This window comes from Lactuca sativa, chromosome 2 (genome assembly GCF_002870075.4).
Source record: "Lactuca sativa cultivar Salinas chromosome 2, Lsat_Salinas_v11, whole genome shotgun sequence".
NCBI classification, from domain to species: Eukaryota; Viridiplantae; Streptophyta; class Magnoliopsida; order Asterales; family Asteraceae; genus Lactuca; species Lactuca sativa.
In genome coordinates, this window is record NC_056624.2 from 114,205,810 (window position 1) to 114,223,238 (window position 17,429).

Sequence of the window (17,429 nt, forward strand, 5' to 3'; positions counted from 1 at the left end):
GGTAAAGTATTTAACAAAGAAACAAGAAATGTTACCATCAATGAAAAGAACAGACTTTTGTATACAATACTTTATCAACAAAAAATGTTACCATTAATGATTTAACAAAATATAGAAAAAAACAACCCTTAAGACTTTCTGAAATCATCCCAAAATGAAAACAAATTTGATATCAAGTATCGAGAGGTTTGATCTTGTTTGCAGAATCAATTATGGTTGTGTTCATCTCGGGGTTTTTGACATTTAATAATTTCTTGAGTTTACTATAAGCCTCGGGTGAAGAATCAAAATCCGTGGGACCCGAACCCTCCGAGTTGAGAGCAAATATCACTTCATTCACATCCTCTTCAAGCTGAAGGGAGAAAAGTTTTCCAAACACCTGAAATCAGATAGAGTGATATTTAAAAAAAAAAATAATAACAAAAAAAGTATCCCAAATTTGTAAAATGACCATTTTGGGTTCCTTTGTTCTTACCACTTTCATTCTTGACACTACCATTTCCTTGACAGCTGGCGATCGGGATACAAGGTTAATAACAAAAAGACCTTCCTTGGATAATGAATTTTTAACAGTTGAGAGAAAAGACTCTTCAATAAAGTCTGCAGCAGGACACGTCATCCCAGAGCTACACAAAAAAAAAAAAGTTGGAATTTATAAAATTACAAAAAGTGAATAAAATCTGAGACTTTTTGATAAAAAAATATGGATGTTGGTGGGACAAAAATTGTATTTTTTTTTTTGTTGTATTTAAAAGAGTTGATCTCAAAAAAGAGCTTATATTTTGTGTTTTTTTCCGGATTAAACCTCAAATTTATTTTTTTGCCTTAAAAAGACTTTGTATTTTATTCTTTTTTCCGATATCGGCCCTTTTAGTCATTTTTTTCCAAAAAAAATTGTAAAATGTGAGGGTTTTTTCAAGAAAAACTAAAAAAGTTAAGGGTTTATTTGGGAGCATTTAGAAGGTTGAGGGTTTTTTTCGGAAAAAAGAAATACAAAGTTAAGGGCTTTTTTGGAAAAATGAAATATACAAGGTCTATTTCAGGCAAAAAATAAATTTGAGGTTTAATCCGGAAAAAACACAAAATATAAGCTCTTTTTTTAGAATAACCCTTATTTAAAAAGGTGAACAAGATGGGACACAGACTGGCTCTTGGTTTCTTGTTTGTGTAAAAGACGAAAATGCCCTTGTGATGTTATAAATGGTTAAAAGAGGTAAACCTTGAGTCTGGGGAGTCGACATCTACTATGAGTATGTCGAGTTTGTTGATGATGCCTTCATTTTCTGTTTTAGTGGTGGCAGAGGCAACATCTTCAACGAATTTTATCCCATCGGTGATGTGTACCTGACATGTAAAATGACTATTTTACCCTTCTTGTTTGGAATTAGTGTTGGATGAAAAATGAATGTTCTGGATGCAACTCCTAATTATCAATTTATGAAATGATGAAATAAAGAATATTTGAATACTGAAAATATTTAGGGTCATTATAAAATATTTATATAATCCTTATAAACTTAATATTTCATAAATAAAATATACTAAATATTTTAAAGAAAATAATTAGTAAAGAAAAAACAAATACCAAAAGGCCTTTTGGCCTAGTGACTTTTGTGCTATTTTCCCTAAAAAACTCCTATTGAAATAAGATGTTCTAACTACATGGATTTTTAAATATTTGAGATAAATATTATGTACCTCTATACATGAATGATTATAAATTTATAAACGATGGAATACTTAAATGAAAAGTAGTTTGGAAATCGAGGGCAAATTGGTCAATTACCTTAAGGTGTTCATCTTCTGTGAAACCAAAATAATCTTTAGCAAGTCCCACAACTACTGGATCCAACTCAACTGCCTGAACAAGTAATCACAAGTAAGCAAGTAAGTGAAGATTATAAGCAGTTTTTTATTGCAAAAAGAATTTCAAATCCTTTTTTTTTTAATAATAAATTTGGCATTTAAACCTTAAAAAAAATTACCTCAACTTTTAAAAATGGAATGCATCCATGGAGAAACATAGGAAGTAGCCCAGCACCAAGACCAATTACAACTGCCCTAACCTGGAAAAGTATTTATTTATTTATTTTTTTTACTCAATTTCCAAATTTAAAAATAATAATAAAATAAAAAAGATTGTAAAATTTCTCACTGTTGTTCCAGATGATGCCATTTTTTCAAGGTATGAAGAGATGAGCATAAATCCAGATATAATTCCAGAATGATAAGAACTTGCTAAATATCCATGATCAACATTTTGATAATTGCTTGAATCTATTATTACATCAAAAAAAAAAGTAAATCATTTAATTAAAGGAATTGATTAAAAAAAGAATGGACACAAACCATTTCTTTTTTGGGTTCCTTTTTTCTTTGATTTTGAAGATGAGCTGGATTTTTTATTTCCTTTTTCATTTACATTTTTTTCAAATGTTTCATCAATTAGAGAAAGTAATGCTTCAGATTGTATCAAGCCTTCTGATCTTTCAAAAGTTAGCCTACGAAATACAAGGTCTTTGGAGAGAGAAAGTTGACCGAGTTGACCATCAACTTTTTCATATATGACATCATCAACAGTTATTTGACCAGTCAATGGTGATGTCACCTATAAAACAAAACCAATAATCATTCATGAATTATAAAAAGATATCATTTTTTACCCAATAATAATATAATTTTGTAGCAACAAAATGAGATCAAAAACCTGGTGAACAATTTTTCTCTCTTTGATCCCATCACTTGCTGCCATAAATCTGTACAAATGTTTGATCCAAATGGAAAAATATTATTAATTTATTATGAGTATCATAAAAAAAATAGTTCAATAGCTAAAATTAATGAAATGGTGAAAATACATTGTGTTTTTCTGTATTTTAACCTTTTAAAAAATAGTTGGTTTTTTAAAGGTCAAAAAGCATAATAGTTTAATAACTACTGAAAATACTTAGGTAGCTAAATAGATAAAATGGTAAAAGTACTTTGTTTTTTTTTTTTTGTATTTTGTCCTTTTTAATACTACATTGTCTTTTTAATCATTAAAAGGCTGTGCTTTTTTTTAAAATATTAAAAGAACATACGGAATTTGAGCTCCATCATCAATCTTTGAAGGTGCTAATTGTCTAACAAGAGGAGAAAGATCCTTCTGAAAAACAAAAAACATGATCCATTTTAATTTATAAATAATCTGACACATGTCACATTTATGCCCCTAATATTAATAATAAAACAAAAAAATTCCACCTGTATATCCTCACTACTGATACCCGTATGGCTGGCATCGAGGAAAACCTAAAATGAATTAAATTATGCATAAATATAATGGTTAAAAATTTAAAATTTATATGCTAAAAAAAAGTTATTAAAGATTTATTTATATATGAAAGTAGGTTACCATTATGAGACGAGCTGACTTTGAACTCTCAACAACCATCCATTGTCCTTCTTCTGAAGAGAAGAGCCATTCATGAGCCCGAGTCTGAAATCTATAATTTAGTTACACAATTTATAAAAATGAAAACTAAAATAAAATACACCAACATTACATACTTTTTATAAAAGTTTTAACCCTTTCAATGAAAATCTTATTTCATTTGTCATTCTATTACATCCAACCAAACACACATGCCTTAAATATGTGTTTTCATGGAAATATACAAAATGTAAGAAAGGTAAATGACAAAACTGACCTTGGGTACAAGAAAAACCCCACAATGATATAAGAACTCCTCAGAATTTTGTTGAGCATCAAGAAGTACACTTTTATAACAGAAACGGGATTGACCAGGTTCACCCAAAGTCAACTGTACCCTTTGACCAGGATTAAGCTCTGATAAATCCCCTTTGACTCCAATTTTTAGGTCTTCAAGTGAATACACTAAATCATTACCACTTGAGCATTTTGTTCGAATATTATTCTCAGTTTCAAGAGCTTCCAAAACTCCTTTAGCCTAAAAATAATGTCAAGAATGTAACAAAATTACTCATATGCCCCCGTAGAAATAGAAGGATAAAGGTGAGACTTGAGAGATACATGTACCTGATCACCGCTATCAAGGGCATTGTGGTCAAAAGACGTTGATATTGTCTGTAATGTTGTGGGACTTGCTTTCTCAGCTACCACCATAAAGGTTTTCAATTTTGACTTTTTAGATTGTTTTTGAGGGAGTATATGAATGCTGATTTTCCATCCGTATCTGAATTTAGGAAAAAACATGCCTGAAGAGAGATAGGGAAAAGAATGAATCTTTAAAATATCAACAAAGTGATAATAACATCTGATTGGTTGAATGGAATGGACAGAATCAATACCTAATACATGTGATTCTCCAAGGGTTAAACAAATAAACTTTCCCCCTTCTTTCAGAACTCTCTTAACCTGGTATTACAAAACCCAAGTGTTCATTATAAGTGAAGTAAAACAGTAGTTGAAAATTATACTCAAAATTGACTACAAAATACCTCTGATACATATTGATTCCCTAGCACAGGGCCAAGCTCAGGCTCCATTAAAGCATCTAATCCACCCTTATCAAGAACAGCGTCAAACGACTTATCTGCAAACTGGAAAGCAACAACAATCAGTTGATAAAAATGAAATCAAGTGAAAATTGTGAAAGAAATTGAAAAGTACCTGCATACTAGTCATATCCATGACCCTCCATCGCATAAAAGGACGAGAACGCACGTTTCGCTTCAACATATCCCCAATCACAACTTTAGAGAAATCAATATTGGTTATACACTGAAATCCGGCGTCGTATAATTGTTCAGAAAGCCTAGAGTTGCCACAACCAGGTACAAGAACTTGAACATCCGATTTCGATGATTCGCCATTGTTTTCATGTAGTGAGGAAAACTGCAGCTGTGTAAGAAGGAGGTCACGGAGCTGAGGCCACTCGGCGTACCATTCAAAAGGGTCATCTTTGCCTTTGATGCTGAAAAATTTATCCCAATTTTCTTTGCTGGTGAAGTCTTCGAGGGTGCTCAGAAGGTCTGCTTCTGTTTGTTGAGCTTTCTTCTGCTTCCCCATGTCTCTCTCGACTGTGAGTGTAGTATGTGTGCTCTGGTTCTTTGAAACCTGGTTTCAAGGTCTCTGAAGGGTTTTAGTCTTTGGGCTTATTGTTCGACCCGTTTGTCTTTTCTTGTTTGGGCCGGGTACGGTCCAATTAAAATTACATAATTTGTTAAACGTAATTGAAACGAAACACGCATAAGTCCAAAGACTAAATGTATGTGAATTAAAACTAACAATTTTAAAACTAATAATCTCCCCATAAAGTTGCAATTAGGGGTGAGCATGGTGCAGTTTGGTGCGGTTTTCAGATCAAACCGAACCGCAAACCGCATGGTGCGGTTTTTGCATTCTTAAAACCGTTGGGTGCAGTTTTGCAATGGTTCGGTTTTTCGGTTTTTAAATGCGGTTTCGGTTTGTATCGGTGCGGTTTCGGTTTTTAAACCGTGTTAAAAATTTGGTACAGTATTTTTTATGTTTTTTGGTGGGGTTTTTTAAAACTGTAAGAACTGAAAACCGTGTGCATATAAGCTTGTATTGTGCTGTTTTTTTTAATACATTCATTTTCAGCTCAAAACAAAATTACATAATCAAAAATTGTAAGTCGCTTAAAATAAAACTTGTGACCACTCTCACAAACTAAATAATAATTGAAGGTTGGTTGATTTTGACTTAGTTTGTTACAAGCTTATTACATGTAATCGATTAGTATGTTTGGCTAACAATAAAACATTTCTTTTGCACCCCACATAGTCTTATACAAACACAAAATAAACATATAATAAATATATTATCGTTTATAACTATTTTAAATAACATGTATATAATATACATTGATTGATTTATTACTATACACGTTTGTGGTGCGGTTCGGTTTTGGTGGATCGGTTTTTAGGATAGAAACCGCACCGCACCGTTGACCTTCGGTTTTTGCAAAAATTAAATCCGCACCATTGGTTTTTGCATCGGTTTCGGTTTTTCGGTTGCGGTTTTGTCGGTTTTTCTTTAGTCGGTTCGGTTTTTGCTCACCCCTAGTTGCAATTAACATTACATAATTTGTTAGGAATCAATTTGTTCAGCCTAATCTCCCCATAAAGTTGCAAACACTTGTCATCCCCTAAATGTATATGAATTAAAACAACATTTTTAAAACTAATAATAACAAAAGTCATAAAAGAAACATACTCTAAATCTTCCAATTTCAATGTAATTTTTTTATCCAGATTTTGCGTTGCAGTTCCAGTAGATAGCATTGAAAAACATTACCGATGACATCTATAATATACACGATACAAAATGTTAGTATATAATTAGTGTTAGGATGGTCAAATTATATAAAAATATTATAAGATGTAAAATGTGAAATTAAGGTAATGAACTTACCAAAAGAAAACGGGGAAGGGATCGCTTTATCGATAAGATCTTAGAAGTTTGCAAAAGCGAAAGAATTATTGGGCACATTAAAATCAATGCACTTGGTTACTCTAGTGGTATATTGAAAAACAATTTGTTTTGAGTGTCTACGAACTTCATAACACCATCAACATATAAACCAAGTGTTGGCCTATCAATATAAACATCAGCATATTCTTCAAGTGCTCTTCCAAATATCACATTATTTCTCCACAGTTCATTTAATTTTATTGCCCTTTAAAAAACAAATAAATAAATAATTAATAAATGATTAACATAATAGTGTATAATTGATTATATGATAATATGAAATCATTAAATAGTTTAAAAGCAATTCAGTGTAAATACCTCTTCATCTATTAAAATCATTCTGATGCGGTTTCGACCAAGTTGTTTGTTTCCAAAGTATCATATTTTGGAAATCCATTATGAATGAATTTGAAATTGGTGCGTGATTTTCTACATTAACCAAATTTGTAGCCGACTGTTTTGAAGGCAATTACTCTAATTGATTTTAATACTGATTTTGCATAAATAATTTAATGAGTTGATAAAATCTGCTGGAACAAATAACAAAAATACATGTGGAAAATACATTAAATCAAAAATGCTTAGAAAATACCGTGTGAGCAATGCAAAGAGAAAAGGACATGTGACAATAAATTGTTATTTATTAGGGAGGATTAAGTGTTGTTTATTGAACTTTACAAAATGTTATTTGTAATAATATTGCAACGAAACGATGTATTTGCTTTTGTAAAGATTCAATGCTAATTGTCGTTGAGAAATATTAATTCCTATGAAGGTCACAAGGTTGGATTGTAGAATTGTTGAGGTGCTTGGTGTGCTATTTTGAGAGTGGTTATTGCTATTTTATTTAATTCATAAAAGTTGTTATTGTTATAATATAACATTTTTAGATAACGTTTAACATAGAAATTAATATAAACCATAGATATATAAATAATATATTTTGTTGACAATATGTATTTAGGGGGTGTTTGGCTTAGCTTTTCAAACCCAAAAGTCATTTTTGGAAAAGTTACAAAAAATTAGGATTTTCTGACTTTTCTAAAAAGTTCATTTTCCTTATGTAAAAACTTCAAAAGTAGCTTTTAAAACTAGTTTGCCAAACATCTTTTGTTTTTTTTCTTTTCCAAAAAGAACTTTTGAGTGTGAAAAGCTAAGCCAAACACCCCTTTAAAAAGCATAAAAGGAAATTTATATGTAAAAAAAACTTATTGAGAAAAACAAGTTTGACGCATAATAATAAAAAAAAGATGCCGCTGCTAGGATTGCCAGGATTAGAACCTAGGAACCTCACGGAGGAAACTTTTATCCAATTGTTTTCCTACAGCGGCTTATGTTGTTAATCATGCTCCATCCTTTTATATATATATATATATATATATATATATATATATATATATATATATATATATATATATATATATATATATATATATATATATATATAGATTAAAACCTTGTTCCCTTAGGAACAGTGAAAGGTTCCTACTGGTTCAAATTTTGGGTTTTTTTTTTAATAAATTTTTTCCGATTTGCCCACCTTTAACTCTTGCAGAAAATGATTCAAAAATAGTTTTTGAAATGGTCAGATACGTTACTCCTTAAAGACGCAGAAATAGTTTTGCTTTAGTTCTTAATAAGCAATTTTTTTAAACAGGAAATTGATTAAAGGATTACATTTACATTCAGGAGTCCAACTTTTCCTTACTAATTAAATTACCTTTGATATTAAAACTTCCAAAAACAAGTTGACTCCCTTTTTTTTTTTTTTTTAATCAGGAGGTTGATTAAAACTAAATATCACATCTCATTTTTTTTAGTTTCTATCAAAATTCACGGAAAAGAGGGAAGATGGAAACATATAGGAGATACAACAAACAAAGTTCAGGTAAATCTCAAGTTCCAACAAATTCATTTACGTATTTTGAGTATATCTATTATTCCGTCAAAATTTGTTGGTTTTATTTACTTTTTTATATACATTAAAATTAGTATTTATGACTTTTTAAGATGGTTTCTGGGAAAACGCTTGATCTTATGCTCATTTATAGCAGTGTATTTTATAAAAATTAGTTTTTATGACAATTTAAGATGGTTTGTGGAAAAATGTTTGATTTTATGCTCATTTATAGCAGTGTACTTTAGAGAAATTAGATTCTGACATTTTAAGATGGTTTTTTTGAAAAATGTTTGATTTTATGTTCATTTATAGCTTGACTATTTTACCTTTTTGTGAAGCGACATTAATATCCGGTTTTGCGAGGAACAAGTGGAGGCATGGAAAGTAATTGTGGATGGTGGACATGTCGAAGGATGAAATTTCAAAATTTTCTCGAATCAAAACTTTTTATAGGATACTACAACATATTTTACTATTATGTGTTTGTAAATTGGCGAATTGCGGAGAATAGCAATATGCTTTACTGTGGCTACCAATTCAGACAATGTACTATAGCTTCACACAAAAACAATACCTTCCAACCCCCGTTACGCGGGGAAACCCTTCTATATATATATATATATATATATATATATATATATATATATATATATATATATATATATATATATATATATATATCACGTTGATTTGGTCAATAGAAAACTTTTGGGATTTAGATTTCTGCCACAAAGTTTTCTAGCTTTTAAACATTTGCCACAACACTGTTGTAGCCCCCCCGCCTCCTTACCTTCCGGTCATAAATCCTCCACTGAGTCCATTACACCGACTCCAATATTTTTTGGGATTACTTTTTTAGCTTAAAAGTCCTTTTTGTAAAAGAACTTTTTACAAAAGACTTGTTTTAAAATGTGTTTGTATTAGTTTTTAAAGGTTTTAAGGGCTACAAGCCAAAAGTCACAAAAAGATGGGAAAATTGTGACTTTTGTCCGGCTACTTTTTCTTTGTTAGCTAAAAGTTGTTTTCAGAAGGACTTTTGCATTTACCAAATAACTTTTGAGATTTTTTAACTTTGTGAAAAAGTTAAAAGTCAGAAAGTTGTTTGAAAAGGAATCTCAAACACAGCCTCTCCGTTTTCCCTCTTAATTTTCATTCCCACCTCCATCAACACACCACCGCCGACCTTGCCTCCCTTAGCCTTCCTCCGACGCCGTTTTCCTCTCCGATGTAGAAAAAAGTCTCCTTTGTCACTGTTTTATTAGAAGAGATGATTTTATTTCATTTGCCGGTTCCAAAAAAATTATTTACAAGAGTATTTTTAGCTTTCTAACTAATAAAGTAAGGGCATTTTCGAATATAAAAAAGTATTGAGTATTAAATACTGAATAAAATCTCTCTCTCTCTCTCTCCATGTGACTTCATCACATGATATTCCCATCGCTATTTATATGTGTTGTTCCACCGTTTTCTTGACAATCCCTTCCATCCACATTTACTACCTCCACCGATCGATATCTTCTCGGTTCTTCTGATTTTTCTTCATCTAATTTCTTCTGCTTCATTCTGCCATCCATACCCTTCACCGCCTTTCTCTTCTCGCTGCTTCGCACCGCTTTGGAAATGCCTTCCATTTGTGTTGTTCTTCATTTGGTAATTAAGTGTATCAAACTTTACAAAATGCTATTTGTAATAATGTTGCTCCACTGACAACGAAACGATGTCTTTGCTTTTGTAAAGATTCAATGATAATTGTCATAATTGTTGAGAAATATTAATTCTAATAAAGGTCACAAGGTTGGATTGCAGAATTGGTAAGGTGCTTGGTGTGCTATTTGAGAGTGGTTATTTGATATTATATAATATATTAATTTACAACCCCTTTGTGAACAATATCTCTTCCCTATTTGACCAACATCAATTTTATTTTTCTTTTCTTTTTCAATCGGTGGGTTTTCTTTCCCAATTGCTATTTATATGTGTTGTTCCACCGTTTTCTTGACGAATCCCTTCCATCCAAATTTTACTACCTCCACCGATCGATATCTTCTCAGTTCTTCTGATTTTTCTTCATCTGATTTCTTCTACTTCATTCTGCCATCCATACCCCTCGTCCATCTTTTATTCGTCTTCTACATCTACCGAAAAGGGGCGCCGGCCAACCCATTTAGGTTAATCGTCTTTTACTGTTGGAGTTGATTCCCAAGAAAAGCATTAAGCTGAAGAAGGGGGGAAGGGGGATGGGGGGTGGGGAGGACTCTGCAACTTTTGGTGGTCCTGATGTGCTCCAATGGTTGTGGGATTCCAAAAGAAGGTTTTATTTGCAGCTTTTAAACTTCGAATTTTAACTTTACTTAGAATATTATGAATTATGATTTTTGTGATTTCGGTTTTTAGGTCATAACAGTTAGAAACTGTATGTTTTTTAATAAGAATAAAAAATTGATCCCTGTTTTGGTCCCTTTTTTGTTTTCCATTGTGTTTGATTTGGATTTTCATCTTCTCTTTCTCCCACACAGGTTTCGGGTTCTACAATTTTATTTGGGTTTAATTTCGAATTCCATATAAAGCTCCTACCCACGTTTGTTTTCTTCTTTTGCTGTCGCCTGTCTTAATTGTTGGCTGGTCATATTTGATCTAACAATCGTCATGGAATGTGAGTTATGTAAAATCTATACTACCACTCTCAATCTCATTTATTTATGGTATTATTGAGAATGGTATGCCCTTCTTGGTCTCATGTATGTTATTGCCCCCAACTCCAAAAGTTACTGACCCTGCTTTGATATTGCAGCATCATTCTCCAAGAAAATGATTCAGTTATACCCCCACCCAATTAAGGTTGACATTTGAAAGAAAGTTTGATAAAGCACTCCAACAGCTCGATGAATGTCACTGATTTGGTTTTGATATTTTTTTTATACATAGCTTTATCAGATAGCATCAACCATCATGGTTGATGAAGAAGCAAAGCCTCTCAATTATGTGTCAGAAGTTGTATTGAAGAAGAGGAAAAGCAATGAAGACTGGGCAAATAGAATTAAATAACAGTTGGAGCAAAGGGTGAAAAAGTCTACTTTTAGTTTACTCATTTTGTTCTTGATATTGGTAAATAGAGATGACATAAGGATGCCTTTTGGTCAAATGTAATTACAAAACTACATATGTTTATCTTCTTTGATGTTTGAAATTTTTTGAAATGTAACATTGTTTTGTTTCATTTTATGCAATCTCTGCTCTGAATGTTATGTATTAGAGTTTAAATTCACCAGGATGGTTGACCAAATAGACCTCAAATGGTGGCGTTCCTTGTAAAGATCATTGGAAAGGTGTTACATGTTCAGCTTTAGGCACTGATGTTATGAACTTCATCCACCAACCCATTATTTTCATTCAATGATTCGTAAAAAAAAAGTTTCCAATTTTCATAAAGTTTAATTTCCATAAATTAATAAAAAAAACCTTTGTTAACTTTCATGAAGTTTATCATATGGTTTTTTTTTGTGTTTTTTTTCTAATACCATTCTACAGATCTTTTATTATGTATAATTAAATTCTAATGTAGTATAAAAAAAACAACATTTTAAAGGTTTATGATGGAAGCAAAAATATCATGTACACTTATTTATGTAATTTTCTAAAATTACAGTTAATTTTTTTTTTTCATTCTAATGGTTTTTTTTCTCTTGATTTAGATTTTTTTTTCTGGTGCTAATCTGGTAGTGGTGCTAATGCAAGAAGGACCGACACATATTTTCCTTGTGTGTAAAACCTCTTTTATTTTTTTTTACATCAGTGTTAGATATGTAATCGGCTATGACAAAGTATGTAACAAGGTTACTTAAATTTTCAAGGTTAACTCATTGTTCTTAAATTATTTAAGTTAACATTGATTGTTTTGGATTACAGGCTTTGAATAACTTCGATGAGAATATCGTGCAAGTGAGTTGACTAAGATTTGCATCACTTTAACTTTCATTTATACGAATAAACAAAATATAAAAAAATAGTTTTATTTTTTTTCCAGGCATTTGTCAAGCATATGGACTTCAAGGTTGTTCGATGTGCTGTAAAATGGACTTCCAAGATCCAATAAGGATCAATTTCATTGCCATTTAATCTTGGAAGTTGATCTTGCTTACATCAACTTTATGTATCAATTTGGAGTTAAAAGTTTAGTATCAAATACAAAGCTTTGAGGAAATTGATATGCATGTAGTTACATCTTTTGATTGCCTTTTGGTTCGGGAAGTGAATGTGTATGTTCTTTCATCATTTGTATAAAATCCCAAAAATCAAATACAAAGGAAAATACAAACTTTTTTTCATCAACCAATGTTTCGCTTATTAAAGACTGATGTGATGCATATTAATTCGAAATTAGGTGAATAGTTGTGTTTGGGCTTGGGCAACGTAAAATTATATATATATATATATATATATATATATATATATATATATATATAAAATTTTGACAAATAATTATTAAAATTAATATATGTTACCGATATTTTGCATAATAACACCATTCATATTTTACCTTATCATTCCATGTTATTCAAAATACAAACATTTTCATTTTTAGAAATATAGTAATGCTGTTTTATGCATTTGATGAGTTATTTTCTACTAAAACGAAAACATCCAACAAATATTACAAAACCTACGTCCGTTTATAATTTATCACCACTGGTAAATACAACTTTACTACTTTGCTTCAATCCAGATCATGCAACTGGAAAATGCACAAAGTGACATTTATATTCATTTTGTAGTCTATAATATCGATTAAGATGCACTTATTACATTTTAAATACATATCTATGCATCGTATTATTACAGCATCAGAAACCACATAGACATGTTTTGGATACTAACATCTAATTCCTATTAGAGATTAATACAAACACTTCTGTAATAAAAAAAAATTGGTACAACATTAAAATATGCATGACCTATTTTTAGTTCACATTTTATTTTATATCATAAAAGAGGAAACCATGACTTTAATGAAAATTAAGACCAATTAACATGTGAAACAATTTACATATAATTTATATGTAGCAATACATTTGCTAATATAGTTTCAAATTTTCCAATACCTCTCGGGCTTCAATAAAACTACCTTGCGGTCCCAACGATGATTATTTTGTTGTTTTCCACCTATTTTAATATTCATAAACATTAAAATGATTTTTACAAAAACTTTTTAAAAAATAAATAAAATTTGCACGCATAAATACATATAGAAGTGCCAAAAATGTGGAGATAATTTCCGTTGTTGAAGGAAGGATGATGAAAACCAAATCTACTCAAAGAATTTAAACAGGTCAACAAGATTTGTTTGTGTATTAATATGTGCAAACGTGTCCACCCCAAATATAAGATGTGACATACCCGAAAGAACCACATATTGAATAATGAGGTTTTTAAGCCGCGCGTTGCTACGGAAGTTTAATCAATATCTTTTGGGATATACAATATTCTTTTGAAGTTTGAATTTCATTTTTTTTTTGGATTTTTTATAGTGTCAATTTATCAAAGCATGATGATGTTATAATTTGATGCATTTTTCTAAATATAATGTTGTAATAAAAATAGATGAAAGTATGTCGTTGAAATACAATGCAAGTACATTTTTATTTTTTGTTTTACCCTAAAACATGGGTATGAGCTTTATAAGATTTAATGTGCTACTGTTTCTAAATGATATTTTAGATATTGCAATGTAAAATCAACACATCCATAAAGTTATAAAACATTGCAAAATGCCAAAACACAATGACCGTTCTATTGTATGACCTTGCCACCAAGAGCCTCAATCCTTTTATATTTTTCGTCCCGATTCAGCTGAAGTAAGAAATATATTTTTACATAAAAATGACCAACTCTTTTTATTTATAGAAGATAGCATATATGATATATTTTTTACTTTATGGTCAACCGAAGGAATGTGATCTCTTTTTCATTTTTATAACCATCACCGGAAATCAAAAGTAATTTCTTCTCCAGCTTTATTTAATTCATAAAAGTTATAACATTTTTAGATAACGTTTAACATAGAAATTAATATAAACCATTGATATATAAATAATATATTTTGTTGACAATATCTATTTAAGAAGCATAAAAGGAAATTTATATTTACAAAAAAAAAAAGATGCCGCTGCCAGGAAACTTTTATCAAATTGTTTTCCTTCGGCGGCTTATGTTGTTAATCATGGTCCATCCTTATATATATATATATATATATATATATATATATATATATATATATATATATATATATATATATATATATATATATATATATATATATATTAAATCACATGGAGTCTGCCACAAAATTTTCTGGGTTTTAAACATTTGCCACAACACTGTGCCTCCTTTCCTTCCGCTCATAAACACACCACCGCCTCCCTCAGCCTTCCTCCGACGTCGTTTTCCTCTCCGATGCTTTTCTGCTTCAAACCTGGACCAGAAGACGGAGTTGTCCCTCTGTACCCCTAAATCCACACAGCAGCCACCACTTCTCATGTCGCCAACCACCATCATCTTTTTATTCTTTTCAGAGAAGTTACGTTTACTTCTCGTTTTTTTCTATTCCAATAGGGTGTCCTGCGCCTCTCTTTTTCTCTATATCTGTCTCTTTTATTATTGTTCAAGATATCGGCTAATCAGCTGATAAAAACCAATCTTACTTTCGATTTTTATGCTTTTGGAGAATCTTATGTGCGTTTGATGGTTTTTTGATGATTTGAATTGGCTTGATGAGCTTTTCGGTGTTTATTTTTTTTGTTGTGTGTAGCAAGTTTTGTTATTTAAGATATAAAAGCCAATTTATTTTGCTTTGTTTTGGCTGTGATTCACTGCTCTGTATACTGTCACTTCCTGATCCTCTTCTTCAATGCTTCGAAAAATATGGTATGAAATTTATTTACGATTTTGCCCCCTGTAATTTATTTTTCTATATTATATAAAATATAGAATTTGTCAGTTTACAAACAGGTAATGGAAGTATCACGTGTTAGAGAAACCTCATTATTAATCGGGATAATGACTTAGGATGGTAATAAGGTTTCCAGTTTGTCTGTATTAGGTCACTAAGGTTTTTTTAGTGCGTATTAGACTAATATGGTTGTTATTACCATTTAGAAATGGTAATTTTTACCGGTAAAAAAAACTATTTCTAAACGATAATTACAACCATATTGATCTAATACGCATAAAAAAACCTTATTGATCTGCTACGAACAAACTGGAAACCAAATTACCCTCCTAAGTCATTTACCCTAATTATTTAGAAAACATGCTTACTAATCAATGTGACTGACTTGTTTGACTGAAAATAGTTGCTTCCATTTAAACTTATCTCACAACCTTTCCAGAACTTCTAAGTCCAAAAACTCATATGATTGATGATCTTCACTATATAAATATGCAACATTTTATCAATAACTTCTTTTTTGTCATTTAAATGTTTACATGAACACATCCATATGTATAAATACAATCTCACTTTGATACCTCCCATCAATGTCTACATTTGATAAGGAATGGAAATGTAAAACCAACATGGACTTGCAGAGAATGCCATTATCAATTATTTTATAAAAAGCAAAACCACAACAAGAACTAAGAAACTGAAGTTGCAAAATTAATCACAAATCAGCACATAAACAAACACATACAGACTATATACAACACATAAACGAAAGTTTATAAAGCATGAAACTTAATGACAGTAAAATTAAAAAACTTAAAGGAGGCTTTATAAAAGGAAAGATCACCATTACTTATTTTATAAGAATTGCAGTTGAGCTTTATTAGCATTTAAAAATGGAATTAGGGTTCCAAAGAAGACGACGAAGGGTTTAAAAAAAAACTTTGGACCATTTCTCGATTTGTGTGTGTCATCTTAGCGCAGGGGCCATGCTAATCTTCTCTATATCGTTCCAATTTTATCGGATGTCCCCAAAGGGACGACTATAGATGAAGCGCTTCGCCATATAGAGGAGTAGCAGGTTATATGGGACGACGCGAGTTCTAAACGAACTAGTTTTGCTATTGATGGTCATTTATTCTCAATGTCTTTAAATTTAAGGTTAATGACTTAGAAGGGTAATTAGGTTTCCAGTTTGTCCGTATTATGTCACTAAGGTTATTTTGTGCGTATTAGACCAATATGGTTGTTATTACCGTTTACAAATAGTCATTTTTACCGGTTAAAACCGGTAAAATGACTATTTCTAAATGGTAATAACAACCATATTGGTCTAATACGCACAAAAAAAACCTTAATGACCTAATACGGACAAACTGGAAACCTAATTACCCTTCTAAGTCATTATCCCTTATTAATCTAATGAGATCTTGTAGAGATGGACATCAAGTTTATAGTCACTGGTAACTTTTTTATATTTCAATTGTTACCATTTTTTAAAAAAAACTTTTTGATTTCTATCTTTAAATTCCTTTTGTAGGTCAAGAATTTAAGAAATGGTGCCATGATGGAGAACTGTTCTTCCTTCATTTTTTTTCCTTTGTTGATGATTCCAAGATTGATTTTCTGAGGTTGTGGTTTTTTTTACTGATATACCATTTTCTATCAGGGACTCAATAGTGTAGCAGTTGTTGAAGCATATAACATGCTCCTAAATTGGGTAATTATTCTATTTTTAGCAAAAAAGAGTAAACTTTTATTTGATTATTATTCTTTCTTTATAATCTTTACTCTTCAGGATTTGCTCATCTCTTCTTTGTGGATAAAGGGGTTCAGTTTTTCTCATCAACATTATCAATGGTTCCAAGCATACCCATTAAGCCACAACATTATCAATGGTTCCAAGCATACCCATTAAGCCAATGTTCGCAAAGTATACACAGATATTACTCTTATTTTATTAAAAAAAACATAAAAAGATTACTTGGTTGATTGTTTACAATGTTTATGTCATAGGATTGCTAATGGGATGACTCCCTTATTTTTATGTATGAATTTCAGTTGGGGATCATTGATATGGAGTGTGAGTTGACTAATCCTGATAATCTATCAAATCAGATAAGAACACTAAA

At 30.8% G+C, this 17,429-nt stretch overlaps 1 protein-coding gene, 1 long non-coding RNA gene and 1 other non-coding gene across 5 annotated transcripts; 1 reads left to right on the forward strand and 2 right to left on the reverse strand.

Moving 5' to 3' along the window:
- Positions 1-9: 9 nt before the first annotated feature.
- On the reverse strand, positions 10-5,085 carry LOC111893858 (uncharacterized). The gene is made up of 16 exons (XM_023889942.3): positions 4,634-5,085; positions 4,462-4,563; positions 4,312-4,378; positions 4,040-4,218; positions 3,690-3,950; positions 3,395-3,478; positions 3,244-3,291; positions 3,081-3,145; positions 2,708-2,756; positions 2,350-2,608; positions 2,156-2,277; positions 1,986-2,066; positions 1,787-1,861; positions 1,220-1,344; positions 476-626; positions 10-379 (listed from the first exon to the last, which is right to left on the reverse strand). The coding sequence occupies exons 1-16, from the start codon at positions 5,030-5,032 to the stop codon at positions 173-175; spliced, it is 2,274 nt and encodes a 757-aa protein (XP_023745710.1). The 5' UTR covers positions 5,033-5,085; the 3' UTR covers positions 10-172.
- A 4,763-nt stretch (positions 5,086-9,848) lies between these two features.
- LOC111893865 (uncharacterized) lies at positions 9,849-12,614 on the forward strand. 3 transcript variants are annotated; one of them, XR_002850995.3, is made up of 4 exons: positions 9,849-10,668; positions 10,874-11,010; positions 11,149-12,296; positions 12,382-12,614. It is a non-coding gene; the product is annotated as an uncharacterized LOC111893865 (long non-coding RNA). The 3 variants fall into 3 exon arrangements; XR_002850996.3 differs by having other exon boundaries at positions 10,874-11,195; positions 11,283-12,296; positions 12,382-12,613; XR_008230217.1 differs by having other exon boundaries at positions 9,854-10,668; positions 10,874-12,296; positions 12,382-12,605.
- A 3,621-nt stretch (positions 12,615-16,235) lies between these two features.
- LOC111893906 (U6 spliceosomal RNA) lies at positions 16,236-16,338 on the reverse strand. Its single transcript, XR_002851037.1, has one exon. It is a non-coding gene; the product is annotated as a U6 spliceosomal RNA (small nuclear RNA).
- Between the last annotated feature and the right edge of the window lie 1,091 nt (positions 16,339-17,429).